The sequence below is a fragment of the Xiphophorus maculatus genome, chromosome 8 (genome assembly GCF_002775205.1).
Source record: "Xiphophorus maculatus strain JP 163 A chromosome 8, X_maculatus-5.0-male, whole genome shotgun sequence".
NCBI lineage: Eukaryota > Metazoa > Chordata > Actinopteri > Cyprinodontiformes > Poeciliidae > Xiphophorus > Xiphophorus maculatus.
In genome coordinates this window covers 15,178,814-15,204,297 of record NC_036450.1, presented here as the reverse complement: position 1 = coordinate 15,204,297, position 25,484 = coordinate 15,178,814, and the positions used below count along the sequence as shown (strand labels likewise).

Below are 25,484 nucleotides of genomic sequence, written 5' to 3'. Positions count from 1 at the left end.
AACCTCCTCACTAATAGGCCCAGAGAGGGACACAGAGCAGCAATTTCTGCCATGACTCATGTATGTGAGCAGCAGTGTGATGTTTCCTTTTTAACTCTTTTGGTCTGAAAGGCCGTTAATGTTTAATGTTTGCAAACATGTATTTGACTATCTAAGGAAAATGCGCACACTTGAAAACTGCTTTGGTACCTACATGGGAATACTTGGATGTGTGTTTTATTTCATGCTTGAGAAGCTTCTTGAATGGAACGAGTGTGACTGGACTCATGGGAAACAATGGGTTGAAGAGCAGCTCATGTTTGAAGTGTATGCTGATTGCAGAAGAAGGCATATGAATCAAGAAAATTTACAGAAATACTATCGATCTGATCTCCATCAGCATATTTGACATCATGGAGAAGAAAGAAAAATTAAGAAAGATCCTGTTTCATCAGAAAACGAAACTAAACTCCTATACATTTTAAACAATTTAAGGTCAAAACATTTGTTTCATAAATCCTGATGAATAAATCCCAAGCATAAATCACAATGAGTTTTTTTTTCTTTTAACTGTGTAATGAATTTTCACACTTATACCCTATAGACCCCTGAGGAATCTGGTTGCCTTTTTATGACAAACTGACTTGAATTTAAATTTCGTTCAGTTAGATTATTGGACTTTTTTTTTATTAACATGAGACTAAATATAGTCCTGAAGAAATATTATTAGCTCAGCAGATAGTTTTGATTAGTACCGTATTTTCCAGACTATAGAACGCACCATGCTATAAGCCACACCTACAGATTTTTTGAAAAATAAATGGAAACGTACATATATAAGCCGCACCGGGCTATAAGCCGCAGGTGTTTCCGCTGTGCTCGGTTTTCCATAAGGATAAATCTGCTGGATTTATTAAGGACGCAGCCCTCCATCTCCAAAGCCAAACCATGATTTCGTTCATGCCGAGTTTACGTACAGCGGCTCTATTTCCCTCCTGTACTGCCAGATCGATGGCCCTCAACTTAAAAGCTGCATCATATGAGTTTGAAAAAATTTCTCGGTCATGCCTGCTGCTAGCATGGGCTTGTTCTAAATGAAAATCAGCACTTTCTTCTTTGATTTCCAATTTTGACTTCCAATGATTCACTTCCTGCTAAAGAGCCCCCTGGCGGTTGAAGAAAAATCCACAGAAAAGCCGCACCAGGGTATAAGCCGCATGGTTCAAAGCGTAGGAAAAAAGTAGCGGCTTATAGCCCGGAAAATACGGTAATTGCCCTGATTAGAATTTAACTCATAAAATTTGTGTAAGAATTTGCATTAATTTTCTTTAGTGAAGTAGAAAATATGCAAGTTTAACAACTAAGAGGCATCAACCTGCCCACCCATCCATTTTCTGCACTCACTCATCCTTTCGCCCCCACCTGACAGCAAGTTACAATATGCAGTCAAAGTAACAATCATACTTTTGGACTGTGGGAGGAAACTGAAGTACCCAGAGAGAACCCAACGTGGAGAACCTGCAGACCGCATGCTGAAAGAGCCCAGGCCAGGATTCAAACCCAAGACCTTGTTGCTGTAAGGCTACAGTGCTGCCAGCTGTGCTAATGTGCAGCCAACAATTACAACGTTTTAGGTGGTTGGCAACTATAAACAGCAATTGACGTAATTGGTTAAGTTCTTACTAATATTGCTTTTTAGATTTATCCTCTGATGCTAAAAAGAAACCAATTGAGTTGGTTTACAATTAAGTCATAAAATGTCACTGAAACAGCAATAAAAAAATTTTTTAGCTACAGCTAAGATGTACTGCTCTTCATCAATTATTGATTCTGGTTACCAAGTTATCAAGTTTAGCTTGTGTTCGCAAATTTAGCTTTAGCATTAGTGTTCTTTCTCAACTTATTACAATTGGATACAAACTTTTAACCGTATTCTATCAGCCATTTCCCTGGAAACCCCACGGTTTCCAATGACTGCCTCGTGGTTACTTAGGTTGCTAGCAGGTTTGACGTAGCTTAATGCTAGGCTAGTAAAAGTGGTATTGAAACTAACATTCTTGCTGCAAGACAGAAACTTCTAAGCGTCGCAAGAATATGAACTTGTCCTTTTGCTTGAGGCGGCGAGACAAAGTTCTTTCAACTCGGTACATTTCATGCTTCAAGAATTCAAGAAAGTTTGCTTTTCACAAGTCTCTCCCACTGCAGAACGCCCACTTAAAGTTTCTTAGACATCAAAACAGAAACTGTTCTCCTCAGAATGTGTCAGGAACAAGTTGTGATAACTTCTAAACTCCAGGAAGGAGAACAGAATAATGTCAATTTGTTTTTGCAAATTGGGAGAAAGAGTTTGTATTGATCTTTTACTATGAAAGTTCTTATCTTATAAGCTGATATATTCTGTCATTAACACAACCAATATTAACACATCAGGCTACAATGAATGAGCAAGCATGCTGTGATCAAAACTACCATTAAGGTAGTTAATGTTTTCTATCAATATTTTTTATAACTTAACTTGAATGCTGAATATTACATTTATAAATTAATATTCTACTAAATAAATTAGGCATTTTTATTGTTAAAATCTATTGCCCATTAACACTTGTTTTTACAGTGTGCGTGACACATTTTAAATATGCCATTCCTCAAAAATCAGCAAACACCAACTTCACTTGCAGACATCGGCATGTGGTCTAACATATTATACCCATAGGCTATTTTATGTTAATTTGCTGCCCAAAAACCTGTGTTTTTCATCAATAACAGACTAGTCAAAAGTTTTAAAATGCACCTTAGTTCCAACTTTGAATTAGTAAACAAAAAGAGAAGCATTAAGTGTTGAACTCATGCTGTCCGTGGGGGTCGCTGAAGTTGGAGTCCTCCGTGCGCCTCCTGCGTCCTCCCGGTGGCACCAGGTGGGCCGCGGCGCCGCCGAACCGTGGCCTCGTTAACGCACTGAGATAATGAGGCCGCAAACAGGGACGGAATGATTGCAAATAAAACTACATGATGCAGAAAATAAAAATAAAAAAAAGAAAAGGAAAGAAAAAATAAATTAGACAGATGCGCGTTTGCAGGATCATTGATCTCGTCCTATTAAAAGAGGAAAAACTGAAAAAAAAACAACAAAACAAAACAAAAAAAAAACGGGGAAAAGAAATTAAAATAATTATGATAATGATGATGGAGACGTGAGAATTGCAGTTTGTCATGCTTTTAATTAAAATATTTCTTTAAAAATTCAATATTTACATCTGCAATAATATTAATAACAGTATAAGAAAAAATAGTCACCATTTTTACCAAACATCAGAACATCAGCATGACAACAAACTTGAAACCAGTTGAAGCAAAAACAAATGTGTTTCCAGCCTTATTGTTTACATCCCTCCCAGATCATTATTTATTCGCAGAGCAAAATCACCTCCCCATAGGTAATTCATCATTTACACTATGTACACATCGCTGGAGAGATCCTTGAATTTTCTATGACGGACATTATGTTTTTAAAGTCGATATTTTTGCTCTAATTCTGATTCAGAGTGTTTGTCTATACAGAGAATCCACAAGCAGGACACTGGATTTAACTTTACCAGTTAAAAAAAAGAGGAAGAACACATCCACAATGTAAACAAATCAGGCATAGTTTAGTTCGCGGAGGTTGCATATCACCGAGCAATAAACTTGCACTGCTGAATCAAGTTGTACATGTGCCAGAAAAGAAAAAGTCTTTGGCCAAAAAACAGCTTTAAAGAGATTTCAACTGAAATGAATGCACAGTCGAGCTGAAAACATTCCCAGAAAGGGTGTGTAAACATGAATCAGTCACCCTGCATGGTGGCATCAGTCATGACGAATAAATAAAATTAGAGGTTGTAGACCATAAAAAGGGTACGAGAAACAATTATTCCTCCAGCAGAGTTTCCAGATTTGCCTCTCATGGTCCGGGATCACATCTGTCCACTTTAGCTACGTTTCTCAGTCTGATTTCAAAGAGTCTTGGCTTGCAGCTGCGTGGGACTAGAGGTGGTCATAGGCGGCGGCTGCAGAGGGGGGACCTGTGCGGGAGGCCGAGCTGTAGTAGTAGGGGGAGCCTGTGGAGGGAGACACAGAGAGTTGGAGTTTGTTCACGGCTGTGGAAACATTGTGGAGACTGGTTATAGTGTCTGTGGTTTGAATGTGAGCTCCATCTCGTACATTTCAAGTATTCAACTTGTGATGCTGAATTTTTTTTTCTTCATAACCAGACTCCTGCAGCAGAGGAACAGTTCATTGTGTTTAATAACAACTCATTTTCCCATTTTATTGTTCATTTACTTTAATATCTCTAAGGTAAGGTAGGCATAAAAAACTTCACATCCCTCATATTTCTTTCAGATTTAATTTCTCTCAGTATAAGTGTGAAGTGGAAAGAAATAATACATGGATATAAAAAACAGAGATTGACATTTGTGCACATTTATTTTCAAGTTTTGCCACAGCTTCTTAGTTAGAATAAGGTCTACATGTTGACTAGGCCATTCTAAGACTTGAATGTACTTTGATACAAAGCATTTAATTCCTTTTCTGCCTTGTTGGTACGCTTAGGTCTGTTGTACTGCTGGAAGGTGAACCTTTACTTCAGCCTTTAAGTCTTTTGCAGACTCTAATGCGTTTTCTTCCATCCCCACAGCGTGATACTACTACTTTCATGTTTCTCCACGAGAATCATGTGTTCAGGGCATCAATTTCTTCCCATAGACAATGTTTTTCTTGCCGATCAAAAGCTATGTTTTTATCTTGTGTCACAAGAGTAGAGTTTTTCTCTGTCTGCTGTTCCCAGTGGGTAATTTAAACATGGCTTCCTGTTCCTCCTGAGCCGTGGTTCTCCACAGCTCCTCCAGAGTTATCATGGACCTACTGGCTGCTTCTCTTAAATCGTTTCCAGAGTCTAATTAAGTGACTTCTGAAGGTTGTACTGGATTTTATTAATTGGAGGAGAAAATGTGCTAAATACAACGGCAATCAACTTGCAGCATTTTTGTAAACAATATGTAACTTTTCTTCCACTTCACAGATAAACACAAAATAAACAACATGCAATCCCAATAAAATATGTTGAGTGTTTATGTATGTTTGCTCCATGCCGAAGTTTGGATGTAAGCTTTGAGAGGCACTATCGATAGATGACATATTTGCAATACATTACATTAAACCAATGTGGCGTTTTGCAAATTTTGTTTCTTTTTGTGTTTACTTTAACCTATTCAGATTTGCTTAATTTATTTATTTTTGCCAAAACATTAAAACCGTCTGGCAGCGTTGATGTGATATTATTGGAAAAATAAAGGTTGAAGACTTCAAATTAAAAAAAATATAGTCACCTTGTTAAAACACCTCAAACAATTAATATCCTGATGCATTTTTTCCACAAGGACCAAAAGGGCCCGATGGAACATGTGACCAAAGCATCGTGGGCTCAATTTTCTGGAAGTTGCTCATTCAAATTCAAATCATGCTTCAATGTTTTTGCATCACAAGGTCAGAAGAGGTGGTCCTCTTTAAATGTAAGGAAAATCATGGCTTTCTTTGCTTGAGCAGGGGGGAAAAAAATCAAACCCCTGTGCATTTTGTCTTTCATAGTAGAGGTCATTTTCAACTTGCTAACCAACAATGCATAACAAGAAATATTGCACAACGCTGTCAGAGTCTTCTTCTGCTTACCCAATATGCTGGAGTTGGTGAACCTCCAGGCTTCACTGTAGGAGGTGTAGGGCGAATGGCCGTAGGACTGACCCGAGTAGTCTGCACCTGCTGGAAAATAATTGAAAAAAATGATGTCAGGAGACACATCTCGCAGATAAAATTCATGAAGACATTTGTTATTAAAGGGCGAGGAGGGGACATGCTTTGCAGAGTCGGGCTGTTTGTCTGCGTGCCAGCAACTGCTGGAGCTTAGCTCATAATTCACCAGCAGTTAGTGCAGCATGTAAACCATTAATCTGCGGTGCAGGTGGATGGCTGAGGGTGAAATCCCTCAGCCCAGCGGTGCGTGCACACACCCAGCCTCCGCGGCCGTTTTTTCTGCAGCGCTCAGCCACTCGCATCGTTCAGTTGCTGCCCTCTGAAACGTCCTCCTCTTTTGTTCGTCCTGCACTTCCTGCTTTAGCTTCACTAACACTCATTCTTCCTCTCTCCCTCTCTCTCCTTTTTTTTTATAACATTCCAATATCTAATTGGTAATTATGTTGGTTGGAATGAAGCCCTGAGCCCCCCACCCCCACCTCCTCCTTCTCCTCTTCCTCCTGCCTCACCCCTCCACACACCCCCTCCTCCTTCACTCGGTAATTGTGTATCAACGCTTCCTCACTGTGAGCCCACCAGAAAAATAATAAATCAGACCCTCTCATTTCGCGCTTCGGAGGGCAGACTTCAAATATAAAGGCACATCACACACACACACGCACACACACACGCAACAAAGACCTCCTACTCTTCGGTTTGGATCCAGACTTCACATCCCTTCCCGCCCACCCTTGCTTGCATCTCCCTGCTGGGCCCCCTGGTTCCCATGGCGATATGTGGTCAGAAGTGTCTGGATGGGGGGTGTGAGCAGCAGGGCGGAACCCCCCAGCCTGTTCTCTGTACCCCCCGGGCCTGTGTGCACCCGCGTGCACTTGTACACAGATCACCACCCTGGCAAAGGCTACTGATTAACTCAGCCTCCCTCCCAGTTAATCTACAAACCTCCATCCGACGTTTTTTTTTTTCTCTTCCTGCATTTCTTCTACCTGTGTGACTCATTTGTTGTTTACTTCTTTTTACTTTAAATGCCCCTCTGTGAGTTGTGGAGCTTACCTGCGACCATTCCTGTGATAGCAGAGGAGGAGTATCCTGTCTGGGCCGGGGAGGGGATGTGAGGTGGGTAACCTGGCAGGGTGGAGCTCACCATGTCACGCCCTGAAACGACAAAAATAAAACAAACTCGGTTATGTCTTATTGTGGAGAATCAGCCAATCTGGAGAGTAAGTTCCCTAAACATTAACACTGTATTCACTAAATTAATACTTTTATTCAATTTGCTTTCAAAAACAACTTTGTGCAAGTTCAAAACCTCCTGTTGTAACACCTGGACATGTTGGTCATAATTGTTAGTATTTTATTAATTTATTTGAGATGTTTTTTTCCCTTGGTGGAATGCTAATGCGAGATAAAGCCTGAATAAAAAATAAAAAAAAAGTTAGTTTGATAATATTGAGTATTCTAACTTGGCAAGACCAAGATCTGATACATTATTTTGAATGGAAAGTGGAATCTGATTGTTCCTGTAAACAATGAAATGGGTTTCATGAACATAGAGGGCACCAATCAAGAAACAAGATCCAAATCGGCATCAATTTGCAGCTGCTATCGTAGACGAGGGAAATGTTCATTGTAACATGAGATAAATGGTGACCTCCTAAGACAAAATGACAAGACATACCATCACGTTGTTTGGATAATTTGGTGCTTGTCCATTTCACAAAGTGCTGGAATGAAGAATGTAAACTACCACCAAATTCCCCTTAAAATAAATTATATAATAAAGATTTGGAAGCAAGATTAAATTTATATTAAAAAAGATAATCATTTCACTGTTGTGCTTTGCGATAAAGTAAACATGATTGCAAAATCGACGTCTAAAGGTTGACAGCCTAAAACGGGGCAACACAGAGACATACAAGACAAAACTTCAATGTATGAACAAATTCACTCTCATTTTCAGTTTAAGAGCAGCTTAGAGAGAGTAATTAACCCAACATGCATGTTTTTGCACAGTAAGGGAAGCTTACTGTAGCAAAACTACACATGTACAGGGAGAAAAAGCAAACGCTTTGCAGAAAGACCCCCAGACCCTCTTGCTTAAAAAAGTACAGAATGTTTGTTTTGCAGTATTGAAGGATAAAAATTCAAACAAATTAGATGTTCAAGCAGAAAAATTATCCCAAACACACAAAAAAACTATTTTTAGCATGCTTAAATTAAGCTAATATTAGGCTTCTGGGGCTGCCTCCCTAAATCACTGACCTCAGCTCTATTGAACATTTGTGACCTGTGCTTTAAAGCCAAGTGACCTTCAGGAAACTAAGCAGTAAATGAATATAAACTCATCATTTTTTAGAAATATGCCATAAGGCTTTTAATGGCTACAAAAACTGTGTGCAACTTCGCTAAAGATATTTAATCAGATCTCAGTGGCATTTTTTGTACATTTGTGCTCATACTTTCAGTGAACTAAAATATTCTCCCTCCTGTGGATTTCTCTTGTCTTACCTTTTATTTATAATCATCAAACTACTTTAATATAAAACAGATGTTTGTTTGTAACCCTTTCCAGACTGATTGACAACATTGAATTTTTGAATTTCTTAAAACTAGGCCATGTGGTTTTACTTTTTAAGATATTGTCTCCTTCTTCATGTCATCAGACATGTTGCAAATTAAGTAAATTCTTGATTCCACATCTCAATCAGTTAGAAGTAAATGGGTGATATTAATTAAAATGAATGGAATCAGACTTTGAAAACTGCATTTTGGATTTACTCAAATTATATATCACCCTCTAAACTGCATTGTCAGTATTCAAGCTTCAACAGGAAAAAAGATACTGGGTAAAAATTACCTCCATAGGAGAGTTTGAAGGTCAAAACCTTTGCTGACTATGAAAAACACAGAGACCTGTTTCAAAAAACCATCTTGATGATCCCTAAAACTATGAGGAAGATGTTTTGTGGACTGATAATACAAAAGTAGAACTTCCTCAAATGTTTGCATCCCAATGTATCTGGCATAAAACTAACATAGCATTTTAGAAAAGAACATCTAACCCGCAGTCAAACACTGGGATGGTAGTGTGATGATCTGAGGATACTTTACTGCCTCAAGACCTGCAAGAGTCGATTAAATCATTCCTTTTGTTTTGGCTGTCAGTTCATGATCTTAAGTTGAAGCTCACTTGGGTTATGCAACAGTGAAAATGACCCATAGTACACCGACAAGTCCAGCTGTGAATGGTTAAAAGCAAGACAAAACAAACAACAACAACAAAAAAACAAATCCATAAAGGAAGGTTTTGGTGTTGCAGAATAAAAGTCGTACTTAAAGTTGACTTAGATGAAGCGGTACGACCCTAAACAGGCCGTTCATCCAAGAAAACTCAAACCCTGCAAATAAGAACCTGCTATACCTGGTTGTCACAATAAATATATTTTATATAGGCTCAAGTGGGTTTGGATTGATAATTTTCCCTTAATAAATTGAGTTATAATTTAAAAACTCCATTGGATTATGTCAAATTATTTGCCTTATGTTACAATTTGTTTTATGATCTGAATCATTTCAGTGACAACAAAGTGAAAACAGAATAAACCTGTGTGGGATCAACGAGTTTCTTTTGGATAGTCTTTCCCATCTGGAAAATAATTGGCACAAATAAACCAGCAAAGTTCCAAAAAATAATGACGTTCATGCCCTTAATGAGTGAGGCAAAAAGCGTAAAAAAGTGATCATGACAACACAATAGTAATTTGGAGAAACTTTCAGTCATTCTCTGGTTGCTCAGAATGTTTGTTGTTGATGTACTGATGTGACGTTATTGTAACTGGAAAATGTTTCAAGATGTTCTTTTCAGCAAGTGAACTGTGAAAGTTTTTAAAAACATCATGTGGTCTCAGCTGCTGATAATGGGGGTGACTCAGCACCAGCATCCCCCCCCAAAACTTCCCACACTAATGGTCAGAAACACCCATACATTTTACATTATGATTGTGAACATAAATGAGATGAATGGGTGAATTACCTGACATAATAGACTGACTGCTGAACTGCCCGTACATCGGTGCATGATGCGAAAATGAGTTGAAGGCATTGGGATATGAGTTGGAGCTGCTGCTGCTGCTGGTGCCGTTGCAGCTGCTGCTGACAGAAACAGGTTTCTGCAGCGCCTGCAGCTCCACGTACGCCAGGGTGGATGCCACCATATTTGGTGAGGGGCTTGTACTGGTCACTTCTGGGGACATTTCCTGCTTCAGACAGAGCGGCAGAGTCTGAAGGGGCTCTTTCAGCGCCAGCACGCAGTGAGTGGGTGAGAGAGATGGAAACAAATGCTCAATGTAAGAAACACAATGCAGGGGGTTAAAATGAAGTAGGCTGACATGTGGAAAAGGTGAGGATGAGTGAAACGTCTGAGCCTAAAAGATGCTAAGAAGTCAGTTTGCATTTCAGATGTGTGTCAGAAGACATTACCTAAAGTATCTTACCGGTTACTACAGTGTAGCTTGGGTGTGCTGACAGATTTCGACCAATGACAGAGCTGCTTGATGAGAGGCTGGTCTTGGCCTCGTCCAGACTGCCGTTGATGAGCGACAGCGGGTACAAAGTCTAAAGATGACAGACAGGGATTAGATATATTGGCCTAAATTTTGCTTCAAAGTGAGCACAAGCAAAATTCAGTGACAAGATTTCCATCACCTCACAAATAAACAAGTATAGCATTTGAAATAATAAGAAAGAGCGCACAGAAATGTCTCTGTATTGTTTTCAGACTGAAGTAAACATAACTTTAGACTTATTCTTCACTGCTACCTGCTCTGCCTTGCTGCTTGAGGTGGAGCTGAAGGAATCCGACGGGTAGTGGTGACGATCAAACCCACAGTCCAGATGTTGTGCGGCTGTGGAGAAGTGCTCCACTCTCATCTGTTTTCTCGGGACGCCTGCGCTGCCCTGGGAGTCCACACTGTGCCGACAGCTCTCCTGGTCACCTGGATCAACACAGCGAGGAGGAAGGAGAGGAGGGAATTCAAATGTAGCAAACATTGTGTGTTTGTTTTTTTGTGTGTGAGGATTCACTACATAAAAGGTTAAGAAATTATTTGCAAACATAATAACAGGAATCCATTTTTGCTTGTTTTTGACTTGATCCTGTAATTAATTGAGAGAATCTCTAATATGAAGAAGCATAGGTAAAATGGTCCTAATAAGAAACTAACTGAACTTGTGGGGTCCCTCAGAGCTATATTTTGGAACCACTTCTCTTAGGCAAACTTTATTTTTATATCCATTTGTAGTATGAAAGCATATGATAAATACTTTAAAGTGTCTGTAGACCTTACAATGAACTTGACTTCAGATGGTTCTGATGGATTTTCAGGGCATTCATTCATTACAAAAATTACAAACCCCTAATTTGTTCAAAACTTTCTTTCCCTTCCCGACTCCCACTACATGGCAGCATAAATGAATTATTAGTTTTAGCAATATTTAAAACTTAACATAAAGTTAAAGGGTGAAAACTATATGATGTTTTGAATGAAGTTCAAGTACAAACAGTGGACATATATGACCGTATGAGAATCTGGAGATAAATCCCATCTTTTTTTTTACAGAACTTTAAAAAGAAAACCCATCACAGGTTCATTTTTCACATCCTCTCTGCAACTCTGAGCTTTGTTATAATTAGATTCAGTCCTTACTGTCATCATGGCTCCTCTTGCCGTCTGTATTTGGTGGGGGGATTCCTAACAAGCCGTTGATGGAGTAAGTGGAGCCCAAAGAGTCTGACTGAGGCGACTCTGGAGGGGTGACGGCGGAGCTTGGAACTGAGAGGAAAACCCACAGGTTTGAGTCAGAGAAGCACAATTGTTTTTCCAGTAATCCGAATCCCACAAGGTCATAAACTTAATCCTACGGCCCAATGAGCAAATTCTTAATCTTTATAATTCAGCGTGATGTAATAGCAAAGGATGATGCAGTACATTTATGACCTTAACTGTGTGTGTGTTTTATAAATATTAGAGACTTACTTAAGGTATGTCCTGGACTCAGACCTTTTCCATCCAGTGGGAGATTAAAAGGTTGTTGAACTTTAGTTCGAATTATTCTGCAAACAAACAAAGACCCTCTGTATTATTAAGCCTCTAAAAATGCTTGAAAGATTACACTAACTCAGTTATGATATGTCGCTGAGACCCGATGAAAGGTATAAAGGCATAAATGTTTCCTAATTGAGGTTTTCACCTGTTAATGGAGCTCACACTGGGCACCGTGTCGCTGTCACACACCCCTTCCGCCAGCAGTCGATCTCTGATTTCCCAGGCAAACATGGTGGGATTTTGCCTCTTGTACTCTGCGATCTTCTCCACAACCTTCGGGGTGGCCACCTTGGGTTTAGAGCCACCGATTACCCCCGGTTTGATGCTGCCTGTTTCATAATATCTGTGAGATAGGGTTACTGTGTTAATAAAAAAAAAATGTTAAAAATCACCAACTCTGAGAAGTAAACAGTTCAAAGGTCACTGCAAAAGGAAGTCGAGTAGCGTGATCCGTCGCTGTGCTCACCGTCCCAGGATCTTGCTGACGCAGCCGTGGCTGACCCGGAGCTGCCGGGATATGTCGCAGGGTCGGACCCCCTGGTGGGCCATGTCTACGATGCGTTGCCGGATAACTTCCGGAAGCGGGCGGCCATTAACAAACATTCCACCTAGTTGGTTAAGACCCCCATGGCCTGGGGGAGGAGGGGGGATGAACACTCATAAATGTCATGGAACTTCAGAGAGCTCAACCCACTTCACAAACACAAACACTTCTGTCTGCTGATTTAATCTCAAGCAGCACATGACCCTGTCCTATTTAGTGAATAAATAACCTCAGTTTGGCTCCATGACATATTAAAACTCTGATCTAAAACACACAGTTAGTGTCTTCATAATTCACTGTTAAGTTTTTCAAATTTGCAAAGAAAAAAGCTAATTATTTTACACAAATAAAAACTAAAAGCAAAAGTTGGCATCGACAACTTTTGATTTGACAAACTTGAATTAAAAAAGAAAAAATGTTTTCTCTTAAGCAGCAGAAACACCAACATTGTGATAAAGTTTTCTGCTGGGAAAAGGGCTAATGCAGTTAAGGTCACTGCAATATTTCTGCTTCAATTAATTGTTTTCATGTAAGAAACTGCTTGGCCTTAGAAGACGATTACGGTTAAGTTATTAGAAATAACTGTGCCCTACCCTAGTGAGACAAAAATGTCTGCTGCTGAAACTGTGCAGTTCTGCTTCAGGGATGAAGGCCTCTGAAAATTGTTAGAAACTCTTCACACCCTCAACATTTATGTTTTGAACTAAACATAACATCTAAAACAGAACCAGCAGATGGATACTCAACTTTCTTTCCCAAGCAGTGAAATTACTGGACTGACTACACAAATTTACATTGTTGAACTAACTTTAGATGTATATATTTGAGCTTTTTTGTATATGTTTTCTATATTATTTGTCTCTTTTTTTTCTACAGATGGTATATCTGCTCCCTTTCAAGTTGTTTTCTCTTTTTTTGGGGTGGCTATATGCTATTTATATGCTTTTGTTTTTTAATGCAGCTGCAAGGTTGCGAGTTTGATTTCAGCTTCCCACATAATGTTGTAGTTTTGGGCAAGGATGCATAGTTATTTAATTGGCTGCTGTGACTATATATTCTATTCTATAGAGAAAAAAAACCCCAACTTGCTTAATAATATATTGTTTTCTTTATAATGAAATATCAACAAATTTCTAGACTAAATAGATAAATATTCTATTTCAGCTTGAGTTAAACATTCATTGAAAATAAGATATAATTTTAGGATAGACCTTTGAAAACAAAGTCTATTCTTTATGAGTAATGATTTTTTAATTGTTCTTTTAGGCTTATCCCCTTATGGATAATCCCTGCTGGTTTAATACCCATTCTTCATTTATGTGCCACTTAACTGTGTGTGAGTGTAGCCTCTGTATCGCAGACATACGGCGGTGTTTTATGTCAATCTTCCACATATTTTTTAAAAATGATGTACAATTGGTTCAATCAGCTTTTATATTGATCACTTTTTTGTGCAATCAAATGCAACATGAAGTACTATACAGAAGTTTCAGCATTCAAACAGCAATTACCAAACACACACACAAAAAAATGGAAAACCAAACAAATAAAAATAATTCAGTTTGGCTTGTTGCGTATCATGTCTCTGGCTGAGAAAGGCTGACATTTTTTTTTTCTCAAAAGAGGTTAAGATTATAGCTGTCACCGTGTTTTAAATACACAGATGCATAATAGAGGCTCTCATTCACGGATCTGACAGGAGCTGTTCCTTCAAAACGACAACAAGCAGCAGCAGCAGCAGCAGCAGCAGACACGGTGCGCTTTTCCTGCGCTGCGACAAGAAAGAAAACCTCAGCTCCCAAGACTCCCTGCTCAGCGTCCAGAACAACAGCAGCGCTTTTAATTTAACCCACTGAGTCCCCCAGCTTTCATTTCCACATCAAACGGCGGCCGGACGAAGGAGGGCAGCCTCTATTAACGCTGCCAGCCGAGTGTGGCAGAAGAAGAAGAAGAAAAAAAAAACCTGCCGCCAAGCTTCATCAACCTGCAGGATATTAAAGAGGAGCACAGCCGGGGGGTCCTGCACGCGCACAAGCAACGCACGCGCACCGACAAACACAGCACGAATTTATTAAACTGATAGATAGATAGATAGATAGATAGATAGATAGATAGATAGATAGATAGATAGATAGATAGATAGATAGATAGATAGATAGATAGATAGATAGATAGATAGATAGATAGATAGATAGATAGATAGATAGATAGATAGATAGATAGATAGATAGATAGATAGATAGATAGATAGATAGATAGATAGATAGATAGATAGATAGATAGATAAGTTATCAGGCAATCTTCACATTTATTTATTACTCCAACTCTCACTCTGGAGAGTGGAGTAATAAACTTTTGCCCTCGTCCATCGTCGTTTGTCACAAAACCAGCTTATTCTAAACATTTACATCTTTTGCTGTGGCAGTAGATTTGAGTTAGCTTAGGTTGAGGGTTGTTTTCCTAGCCATAACTTGAATAGCATGTTCTCTTGTTTTTACTATTTTGAAGAATGGCTATAGCAGATGTTGGCCTTCATGTCACGTCAGAAAAAACATAAAGTTATGGGCACTGATCAATTAATACAATTAGAGTTAAAAAAAAATATTACAAAAAGATTAAGGTACCATTTATTTGACATAAATCGTTAGGGAGAATTTTTTTTTATTTGTTTGTCTTAAAGTAATTTTTAACATGGATTTATTCATTTTTTGCCTCCTGAATAAATGTACTCACATTTAAATATTGAATTCTTCTTCATTTTGATGTAAGTGAATTTTGGCTGCTGTACTGAAAAAACAAACATACTTAGTTTTAGCATGAGTGACAATAAACTCTGATGTTATCTTTTCCTGACTTTCACATTTCGAAGAGAGAAATTGGATCTAGTGTCATATCAGGAGAAAAAGCCATCATAAATAAATAAATAAAAGTTAATCTAATATGTTAATAACTTACAAAAAAATCCTAAATACTTCATTTCATAAAATTAGCAATTAATAAATCAAACACAATAGTTTCGATTAGCTTATTTTTTCATTGCATTTTTGTAATTTCTCAACACATGATTTTTGGTTCTATCCCCACTGAACAAATATATTCTGATTAAAGGATTTCTTCTTTTTAGTGTGTGTGAAATTATGCTAGTAGAAAAAACAAGATATTTATTTTAAAGCTTTTCACACATCCTTACCAAGAGTGTCAAAAAGTCTGAAGGGCGTAGTCTGTTTCTGTGCAACCACTCTAAAGGCTTTCAGCAACGTAAATTGTGTCATACTGCCACATTACTAACTTTAAATCCATTTAGAATGTAAAAATCACATAAAAATGAATTTTTTATTTAAAATATAACAAGTATTTTTGTGCATCTGTGTAATGTACTACAATATATTGCTTAAATGTTTGTATTCTGCCGGCCTAACATGGCAGAAATGAAATTGCAAGTTCTCTGTTTCCATAAATGTTTCAATTGTTTTAGAATACCAAAAAAAAAAAAAAAAAAAAACAGCTTTAACAGATTATTAAAAAGTTGACAGATCCCAGCTTTCGAAGGCACAGAAATCTTCTTTCTTTGTGTTTCAATCAGAGCTTAGCAGAGGCAGCTTGCTTACCTCTTCCAGTGCCTCCGGACATAACCCTGAGTTTTAACTCCCTACTCCACCAGCTGAACGTGATGCCCTGCTCCACCGCTGTCCCGGTTAAAGTGCCTTCAGTGAGCCTCCCGCCTCGTCTGACATGAGTGTGTTTTAGAGTCCAGCGCCGATGTCAGACTGCGGGACGACAGCAAAACATGAAACTGACAGTTTGTGTCATGAGCTTCCCTAAACGCGGCTCGTCTCTTCACACATTATGACATCCAACTTGAACTGGTCCTGGATGGGGAAGCATACATGTCTGTTTTTCTCCATGTATGTTAATGAGACAAACAGGAGCTGACAAAGTCTCAGAGGCCTCTGGACAAATGTGAAAAACAACAATTTATATTGGCATGTGTGAAGTGCAAACAATAAATTTGCTCTAATTCAGGGTTTTTTCTTCAGAACGGATTGGTCTAATAATGCCTACGGCTAATAAATCTGTTTGTTTTGGATTTTGAACTCAATAAATGGTGTTTGTGTGACTGCAAAAAAGTAGAGTGGTTGGTTTTAGTGAACGACATTTAGGGATCAACATGCACAAATCTGAAACAATATCTAAGGCACATAGAAGTAGAAATAAACTGCTTTCTGGTCTGTTAACTTGCATTGAGCATTACAAACCAAGATCAAATGCTTTTACTTTGAGGAAACATAATTCTTCTGTGGCAGTCTGCTTGTTTCCAAATGTGACAAAACAAGTTGCATTACATTTACATTTTGTCATTTAGCAAATGCCTTCATCCTAAGTGACTCATACAAGTGAGGAACATCATTCAAAGCTCTAGAGCTTTAAAGTCCTAAATAAATTGCTGCATGCATGGAAGAAGCGGAAAAGATAAAAAAAATAAAAAAAATAAAAAAAACAATGGCAGGTTTGCGTGTGTGATGATATCCATGGAGAAATTGAAGGAGCTTCATATTCTAAAAGTTAAAAGTGGCCAACATCAAATAGGAAGAGGAGAGTTAAGAGCCGAGACAATTTCTGAGCACCTGTTAAATCAATTGTCAGACACTAAGAGTCAAAGCATTGTTTGAAGGCTCCATCTGCTCAGCGCCCTGCTTTCTGCTTTAAAAAGTTCTGAATTTATGAATAATGACAGAAAATATGACTTTTCAGAGAATATGAGTCTGGCTTGGCTTCCCTGCATCAAACATCATCTGTATTCCTAAAGACAAGCTGCATAATTAGACTCAAGATTAGAGTGAAACACTGACTTCCAGTAAAGCGCCTCCTGCATTGTCCTGTTGAATGTGACCTGAAATAATTATCCCAAAGTAATGATGTGACAAAACTTACTCAGACAGCCTGATTTTAGCTTAAAATCTTTCACTTTGTCATACATCAGATTACTTAAGTTTAGCCCCATCAACAAAAACATCTTTAAATTTCAGCCTGTACAAAGACTGAACTTTGTCATTTTATTTATATTGAAATATTTTACTCCATCTACACTTGTTACTACATGTAACAACGTTTAGATCTAAACCCAACAGACTTTACTGTAAAATGAATGACTCTGACTTATTTGTTCATATATTAATACAAAAAATATGAATTGAGTCTGCTTTATTGTAAAGTGCTTTGGTTGAAAATTGGGACTGTAAGAATAAACTATTACATTTAATACAATGTTTGTCATTAATTCTGTTATTTTGTATTGCCTTTTTTAGTATGTTATATGCAACTTAAAAACTGTTACACTTCATGTCATTGAGGATAAAAATTAAACAAAAAAAATCTGAAGCTGTGTGTAGTTTTTCAATGAAATAAATTATTTAATTTGAAGAAGACATCACTTTATTGCATATCTATTACCAATTACTCTAGCTGCCACATACACAACATATCGGGAAGTAGGTTTGAGTTACTAAAGTCGTGTTCCTGGGATTCATTTCAAATTTTAATGTTTAGGATTTAAAAATAATAATAATAAAAAAGGAGACAACAGAAACGCTTCCACCATTTTTACCTCCACTTATGTTACCTAATGTGTTATGCATGCGGATCGTGGTTTATGATTTTCAGCAGAACTGCTTACATTACTGTCTCATCAACAAACGCTACAGGCTAAACATCATTTCTTGTTCACCAAAACCATATAGGCAGAAAACAAACAGACAAAACCACCTGAAAACAACAACAACAGAGGAAGTAATGTGTAACAGACTAGTTCAAGTAAATTAATCTCTGTTTTAATATATTCAGTTTGAGCCACAACTTCTGGATCATCTCAGCTGCTCACTTTATATTCATTAGGCTGCATTATTTTTCCTTGTTTGTCTACTTTTCTGGTGACCACTCAGACCCCCACAGTGCGCTCCTTCCGTCTCCCGGCAGTTCGCAGAATTTCAAGAACAAATTAAAGCTCCGCTTTTGCTGCTCAACAAATTTCCATCACACTGAGAAAGGCAAGCAGGCGACAAAATCCCGCGAGAGACGTGAAAAACCGAGCTTACCTTTTCCCACGACGGAGCTCCAGGTAAAATTGTGGCTTGAAAAAAATAATAATAATAATAAAAAGAAGATCCACAGCGGATATAGTTTTATTATCCAACTGATGAGTCTGTTGCAGTGAAGCGCGGTGTGTGTCCTGACTCTGACTACACTGTGCTGTTGGATTGTGTGTGTGCAGCCAACACTGACCCAGGTTTTATCCAACCGGGCTGCGCGCAGCTCTGCGCGCTGATGCCATTGGACAGAGAGGATGAGGGGGGCGTGGCTTTGTGCAAGAAAAAGAAGAAGAAAAAACGAAAGGGGGGAAAAAAGGAGGATGACTGATCTGGTATTTTGGTGGCATAACACCCACTGAGTGAGCGTACGGAAACACTTGAGGTTTCCATTTAGATCCAGTGTCAGGCGCGCTTTGATTAGACTGTTTAAGGACATTTCTTCCTGTCTTGATTAAATGAAACACCTGAAACTTGGCTGAAAACGATTTATCTAAATGGTTTTAGATGAAGCAATAATCCCAGTTTCTCTCTATATATACATAATCTCCATGTGATTATATAAATGGAACCAAGACGCATTGTTCTGTTTAATAATGTTCATTTTGTGTCTAAACTGAAGTAATGCTCTTTCTAAATTTGCTACTTCAATTCTGAATCAAGAGGCGTTTTCTTCCTCCGCTTGTCCATCTGATTCAGATGAATGAAAAGCCTCTCGGTCACAAAGATCAGACAAATTAAGACGTGCCTATTAATTCAAATAAATTATTGTCAAGGAAAAACGCGCTTCACAAACCACTTTTGGTTCTGAATTTGCCCTTTTAGGAAACAACGATAGATTTGACGGCTCAGCTTGCTGCTTTTTAATACCTTGCTTTAAACAGAGCTATATTTAAATAGCTCGCCTCCCCTGGCTGCAAGGAAAGTAATAAAACATGTGAAAAGCAGGCGCACAAACTGAATAAATCGCCTCAATTCGCTCTTTCGACTTCTTTATTCTGCAAAATTATTTAACTTCCAGTTAAAATACATTTTATAACTAAACTGCACAGGCAGACGTGGAAAGACGAGCTGGTTCTTGATGCTTTCGCTGTTGCAGGCCTCAAACGTGCGCCACGTCACAGCGGGGTGTCGGGACCCCGGCGTGTTTAAAACACTGTGGAAGTTGTTCTCACCAGTGTGTAAAACAAACACAACACCTTTAATGGCAGCCATCCGTGGCACCGTGTCGTCTGTCTCCTAAAAAAAAAAAAAACTTCCATTTACTCCCTTTGTTTTTATCAGGGGAGAAATCTCGAGAAAAGTTAAAGACACATAACTGCAGATTTCTGATGACTAGAGAAAAAGAAGAAGGAATGAAAAACACAAAGCTCCTGCAGCTGGAACTCTTATCTCATCCGTTTGCCACTGAAGTCCGTCATCTGTCGCCTTTGAACCGCCTCTGCCTCGATACGTCGGGACAAAAGCGAGCAGTGTTTTAAAATAAACACAACAATCGAGAGACTGAAGAGACTCCTCACATCAGGTGGAGGCAGAAGTTGCGGCGGGCAGAGAAAAGGACAAGTGCCTGCAGGGAGAGGAGGCACAGGAGAGGTTACCGAGAGTTGAACAACGGATTAAAACTCACCGATCGCTATCTCTCACATTGGAAACTAAAGACAATTAAATTAGAGCTTAATTATACGTCCTAACTTGCCAAAGGGAGATGAGACTCGTACACACACCCTGATCAAGACTGTAAAAGATGAAGAGTGTTTCTTTAAAAACGTAAATAAATACTTTCAGGTTGAGTTTTACAGGCACGTTTTGCTTGTTTATTCTATTAAGCTAAACATAAATAATTGAATAAACAAATAAAAAAAGTTGTTAGTTGTGTTAGATTTATATGACAGAAGCAATAGATTCTCAGCAAGCCTATAAATAAATAAATAAATAAATTTCAGATATGAACGTTTAGGAAAACATTTGGGGAGTTTTAGTTGTTTTTTTCCCCCCAAATGCTACAAAAACCATTATGATGAATGACTGAGTTTAATTTTAATCAAATAATAAATAAATAAACTCCCTTGAACATTATTTATAAATTATTAGAGTTGTGCATGCATTTAGATTCATTCAAGGGATTTTCTTACAAAATCTAAATAAATGGGTATACGTATTTTCTCTTGTAGAAAATCTGCACATTAATGTCGTTTAATACCAGCCGCTTTTGGAACTAAATTAAGTTAACATTTTTCCACAGCCCACAGGCTCAATAACTCGATCCTTTTACTCGGTCGGTTGTCTTGCGGACCAAATTTCCAATTTGGTGATTTATAATCTAGAAGTTTTAGTCCTTTTCTATTCAAACTCAATACAAAATGTGATTATTCAATGTTTTATTCGGACAGACATCGTTTATGTAAGGATTTATTCTTCTTGAAGCAACGTTTAAAAAAGAAAAAGAAAGAAAAAAGTCCGGTAACCTGCGGCGACAGGTGGCTGCCGGAGCTGCGGGTAAAAGGTCAGAGTAACCAACATTTCCGACTCCTTAGATAAGACTTCATGCATACGCCAACAGGTTTCCTGTTTATACTGTAGTGCCCAAAGTGTCCGGTTTCTGAAAACAACTGGAAGCGGAAGCGGCTTCTTTCTATTGTACACCCGACGTTCACCTGTCAGAAACCTTTAATTTGCGCCGTCATACTCTCTGACGTCGTGGGAGCTGGAGAGTTGAGTAATTTATCAGCATCATAGACAAGCAGATGCCTGTCAAGTACTAATCAAGTATCTGTTTGTGAAAATAAACTTTCCAGATGAAATACTGCGGGTGTTCGTGCGCACTCCCGCAGTGATGCGTCGCTTCCCTTCTGTTCCTCTGCGCGCTCCCGTGAGCCCCCCCCCCCCCCCCCCCCCCGCTCCCCCCCTCCCCCCGCTCCCCCCCATCCATTGACAACTTTGAAACATTTACCCGCGATGGTAAATGTCTTTTTGTGGTCACCGGTGGAGATGAGCCCTGTAATTGGTTTAAAATAGCTCACGAAAAGGCAGAGTATTGATGAAGTCATTAGGGTAATGATTTTTCACAAGTGCTGAAAAGGTGGAATTTGATGACTTTGGAAGTTTCCTCACACCTCTGAACAGCACAAACTTTGGGTGGAAATGTTAAAATAATCACATGATTTAAGTATGAAGCTCATCTTTATTCAGCCCCCTTGACTCTGATTCGCTTTAATAAAATCCAGAAACAACTTACTTAGCAAAAAGAAATCCATCTCAGGTGGAAGAGTGGCAAGAAAGGTATCTGCAAAATAAATAAGTAAATAAAAACAAAACAAAGACGCAAAATGAAGTCCATTTTGCCCCCCATGAACCCAGTGAACACATCAAATATGATGAAGAAGCTTCTCTGGATGAGACCAAAATTAAAGATTCAAACATTTTTATTAGAAACTATTTTTGGTGAAAAACCAAAACTGCTCATCACCACAAGGTCACCATCTCCAACATAAAGCATTTTTTGTGGCAGCATCACTCTCAGAGTTTTATCTCATTGTTAGGGTGACCCTGTGAAAGTCTAGGCCCAAATCCACCTGAGAAAATTCAAAAACTGATGCTGACGCTACTCAGTCTGACCAAACTTGAACTGTTTTGCAAGACGTAATGTGAAAAGATTTCAGTCTCTAGATGTACAAAGCCACAGAAGATTTAGTGTAATTACAGCCAAGCAAGGTTCTACAAAGTGCACACTTTTCATGCTTTTGTAAAGAAATATTTTGAAGCCATCCATGCAATACTTTGTGTCAACCTACTCATGTCCAAGTAAAATCTATCGACTTTTCTAGGTTTACTGTGACAAAATGTGAACGCCTGAAAGTGTCTGAGTACTTTTGCGAGGCGTATGAAATTCCTAAAACAATAAAATCTCCATATATTTTAAAGAAAAAAGCTGTAAATGGGTGACGTTCAGTGCTCCCATTAAGACCCAGACCCAGACGTGTTGAAGTGTTGACTCTTTCTTCTTCGCTCTGTCATGAGTTTTGCCAGAAGCTTTTCAGCTCTCCCTCCTTCATCCCTTCGGTGCCGCCCCTCTCTGTTCGCCCGGCCTTTACCATCTGCTGGGGGCTCCCCTCCACTCTGCCCCCTCATCTTTTTCTCCTCATCTTCCTGTGTTTTGTGCACTGTCCACCCTCCCTCCAGCCGTGCCTGTCTTGGTTCGGCCCTGTCCTTTGTTCTCCGTGTGCCCCCCATTTCCGCTTTTGTGTTACCCTCTGACCTCACTCCCTGCATCCCTGCCTTTCCCTTTCCATCAACCCCCCCCCACCCCCCCACGCTGCAGCCGGGACCCCAAAATCTTCTTGTTCTTCTCTTGACTGCTTCCCCTTCAGATTTCTTTTGGGGGGCTAATAACTGTTGCCAGCAAGACTCACACAAAATCCCAGCATGAATGCTATTGTGAGGCCCACAAAGGCAAACAGGCAGTAATAGCCATTAGAAACAGAGGGGCTTGCAGCGAGCATAATGTTTAGTTGTGTTAAGCCCGTATGTGACCTGAAGCTGTGGCCAGGAGGGAAATCTTTCTTTATGTCTCTCAAATTTCACCAGACTTTGGCTGTTTTGTCATTTTCTGCCTGAAAAGGAGCTGGAATTCAGCTAAATGTGTGGACATTACCTTGATGATTTACATGAATGACCTCAGTGTGGGCAATGCTGGTTCTCTCAGATCCACGCACATTTGTAATTGTGGGGATCTTTGATCACAGAAGCTGGTGGAGCTTGTCGTCATGCCCGTCAGCCCAGAGGAGAATGCTGTGGAAACAGGCATCACAGGGTTGACTACTGGGTGCAGAGAGAGCAGAAGGACTCTGTATGTAGAGGAGAGGCAGACTGAGGCTCAGGAGCCATTTTATCTGTAAGGCGATTCGGAAAAACAATACTGTAAAGATTAGACCAATGTGGAACCAAAAACAAATTCAATCTGGATTTATTTCTGCTTCCCAGAACAAGAAGAACAATTTATGGCATCTTAAAAGAGGTTTAGAAACACAATTGGGCTTAATCAACTTAATCACAAATTTGCATATTTTGGCAGAAAGTTATTCCAGCAACATAAAGTTCTCTAGGTCCTCATGTTGCTTCTCTGTCTCACTGTGAAATCTGAATTTGTATTTAAAGAAAGGTGAAACAGACACTGAGCACAATAAGCAAATAGGTGAACATGTGTTTTACTCTGGAACATGGTCACATTGAACAAGATGCTCCAGATAATGCAGAACATTAAAGCATGGAGGAAGGAAGGAAGGAATGAAGGGCAGAAGGAAGGAGATGAGTCTCAAGGTGATGAGACGAAAAGGAAACAAAAAAACAACCTTGTGTTGTAGCTTTGTTATGCAACACTCAGCGCTCTGTGCAGTCCATGTGTTCACCTCAACGCAATCAAAGCGCTGTCAGTTGTACTGGACTGACTATATCCTGCTACATCTATTGTCAACAGACGATAAAGTGCAAAGAAATGTAATGATATAACAGGCATTATATTAGAGAGAGAGCGCCTGCAAATTTACTGCTGCGATCCTCCTATGATAACATCCTGTTTGACGATTATGAATAGCCCAGGGTAATAGCAGTATAATTAGGCCTTTACTGTTGTGTAATTCTCCGTCAAGCACACTGTCGATATCTTGGTTGATGAGGTTGAAAGTTGAGATTGGATTCTCCCGACCCAGGCCAGAAGCAGCACACACACACGCACACGCACCCCTACATGTTCACACACAGGCTGAGAGCCAGCGATGCACTGTCAATGCTTTGATATTTGCTTTTGTCCCAGTGTTGATCCAAGCTGACATTATGCTGTATGGCCCTGATCGCTGTTTGTCTGAGTGTTACATTTGTCATCTGTGGGAGGGCAAATGAGGGATCAGGAGGAGAGTGCGCGAGGAAGGGAGGCAGGTGAATAAGGGAGGAACTGTGTGTGGGGGTGTGTGTGTGTGTTGTTGATCTCTTTGTGTGTCAGTTGCAGTCTGCTGGCGTGGAAGCAGATCTTTTCCCTCAGTGACTCTATTAATTTACCTCATTTATCTTAACCACCTCCCCCCCTCCTCCCAATAAATACGGGAAATCTCACGACCATGCGTGTGTGCGCACGTGAACAAACACACATCTGGATGGGTGTGCGATGGAAATAAAAACACAGCGGCTCCCCTTTCTGTTCCCAGAGGACAAATCCGTGGCGGAAAAACTCATTTTCCTGCAAATAGTTTGTCAGTGAAGCTAGGAGGAGTGATAAATTATCACAGACGTTAGGTGAAGGAGGATGACGGGAAGAAGAGGGAAGCCCCCTCCTCTCTTTCACACCCACAATGAGCTCTACTTTCCCTCAACCTCATCACTTCCTCCAATAACTTCTCACTCTGTTCTGTCACAACATTTTTACTTACCTCTAATTTTCTTCATTTCGCCTTCATTCTTCTTCTCATGCGCACAAAGACATGCTCACGTGTACAGTAGCTACCTACGCCGGATACACAAAGTACACGGTACAAGCCACGAGAACGTGACTGCTCTCACAACTCGAGTGTGACTCGCCATTCCAGATGATGAATTGATGGTCAGAAAAATGGATTTGTTTTCAACTAGTAACACATCGAAGAAATAATAATTCTGTGAGGGAGAAAGTGGCGGGATGATGAATGGTGTGGACAGCTGGATCACAGCGAAGCAATGGAGTGAGTGACTGAGTGGGATATGCGGCAGTAAGATGGAGAAAAAAAAAAAGAAAAAGAAACTGGGAAAATCAACACACAAACTAAACATTGCCAGAGTGCTGAAAAGTCATTACATGTTTTGTACCAAGCTAACATGTCTTTATGAAGCATCCCACTCAAGCTGAAGATACACTGTTTATTATACATTTCTCTTTTTCTTTTAATTTTAGCAGAAGAGTATTTTTTGTTATTGGTGTAAAAAATAACTTATTTTAGTTGGTAACAAGTTTGAGAGAATAAAAAG

At 39.3% G+C, this 25,484-nt stretch overlaps 1 protein-coding gene across 10 annotated transcripts; it reads right to left on the bottom strand.

Annotated features, from left to right (window-relative positions):
• Positions 1-3,194: 3,194 nt before the first annotated feature.
• Positions 3,195-18,642, bottom strand: pax8 (paired box 8). Of its 10 annotated transcripts, none has more exons than XM_023337731.1 (12): positions 18,504-18,642; positions 16,020-16,178; positions 12,334-12,499; positions 12,013-12,210; positions 11,799-11,875; positions 11,469-11,594; positions 10,579-10,763; positions 10,257-10,377; positions 9,797-10,054; positions 6,817-6,918; positions 5,683-5,772; positions 3,195-4,073 (listed from the first exon to the last, which is right to left on the bottom strand). In XM_023337731.1, the coding sequence occupies exons 2-12, from the start codon at positions 16,039-16,041 to the stop codon at positions 4,000-4,002; spliced, it is 1,419 nt and encodes a 472-aa protein (XP_023193499.1). In that variant the 5' UTR covers positions 16,042-16,178; positions 18,504-18,642; the 3' UTR covers positions 3,195-3,999. The 10 variants fall into 10 exon arrangements, with proteins under 10 accessions (XP_023193499.1, XP_023193500.1, XP_023193501.1 ...); XM_023337732.1 differs by having other exon boundaries at positions 10,582-10,757; XM_023337733.1 differs by having other exon boundaries at positions 12,334-12,475.
• Positions 18,643-25,484: the final 6,842 nt, after the last annotated feature.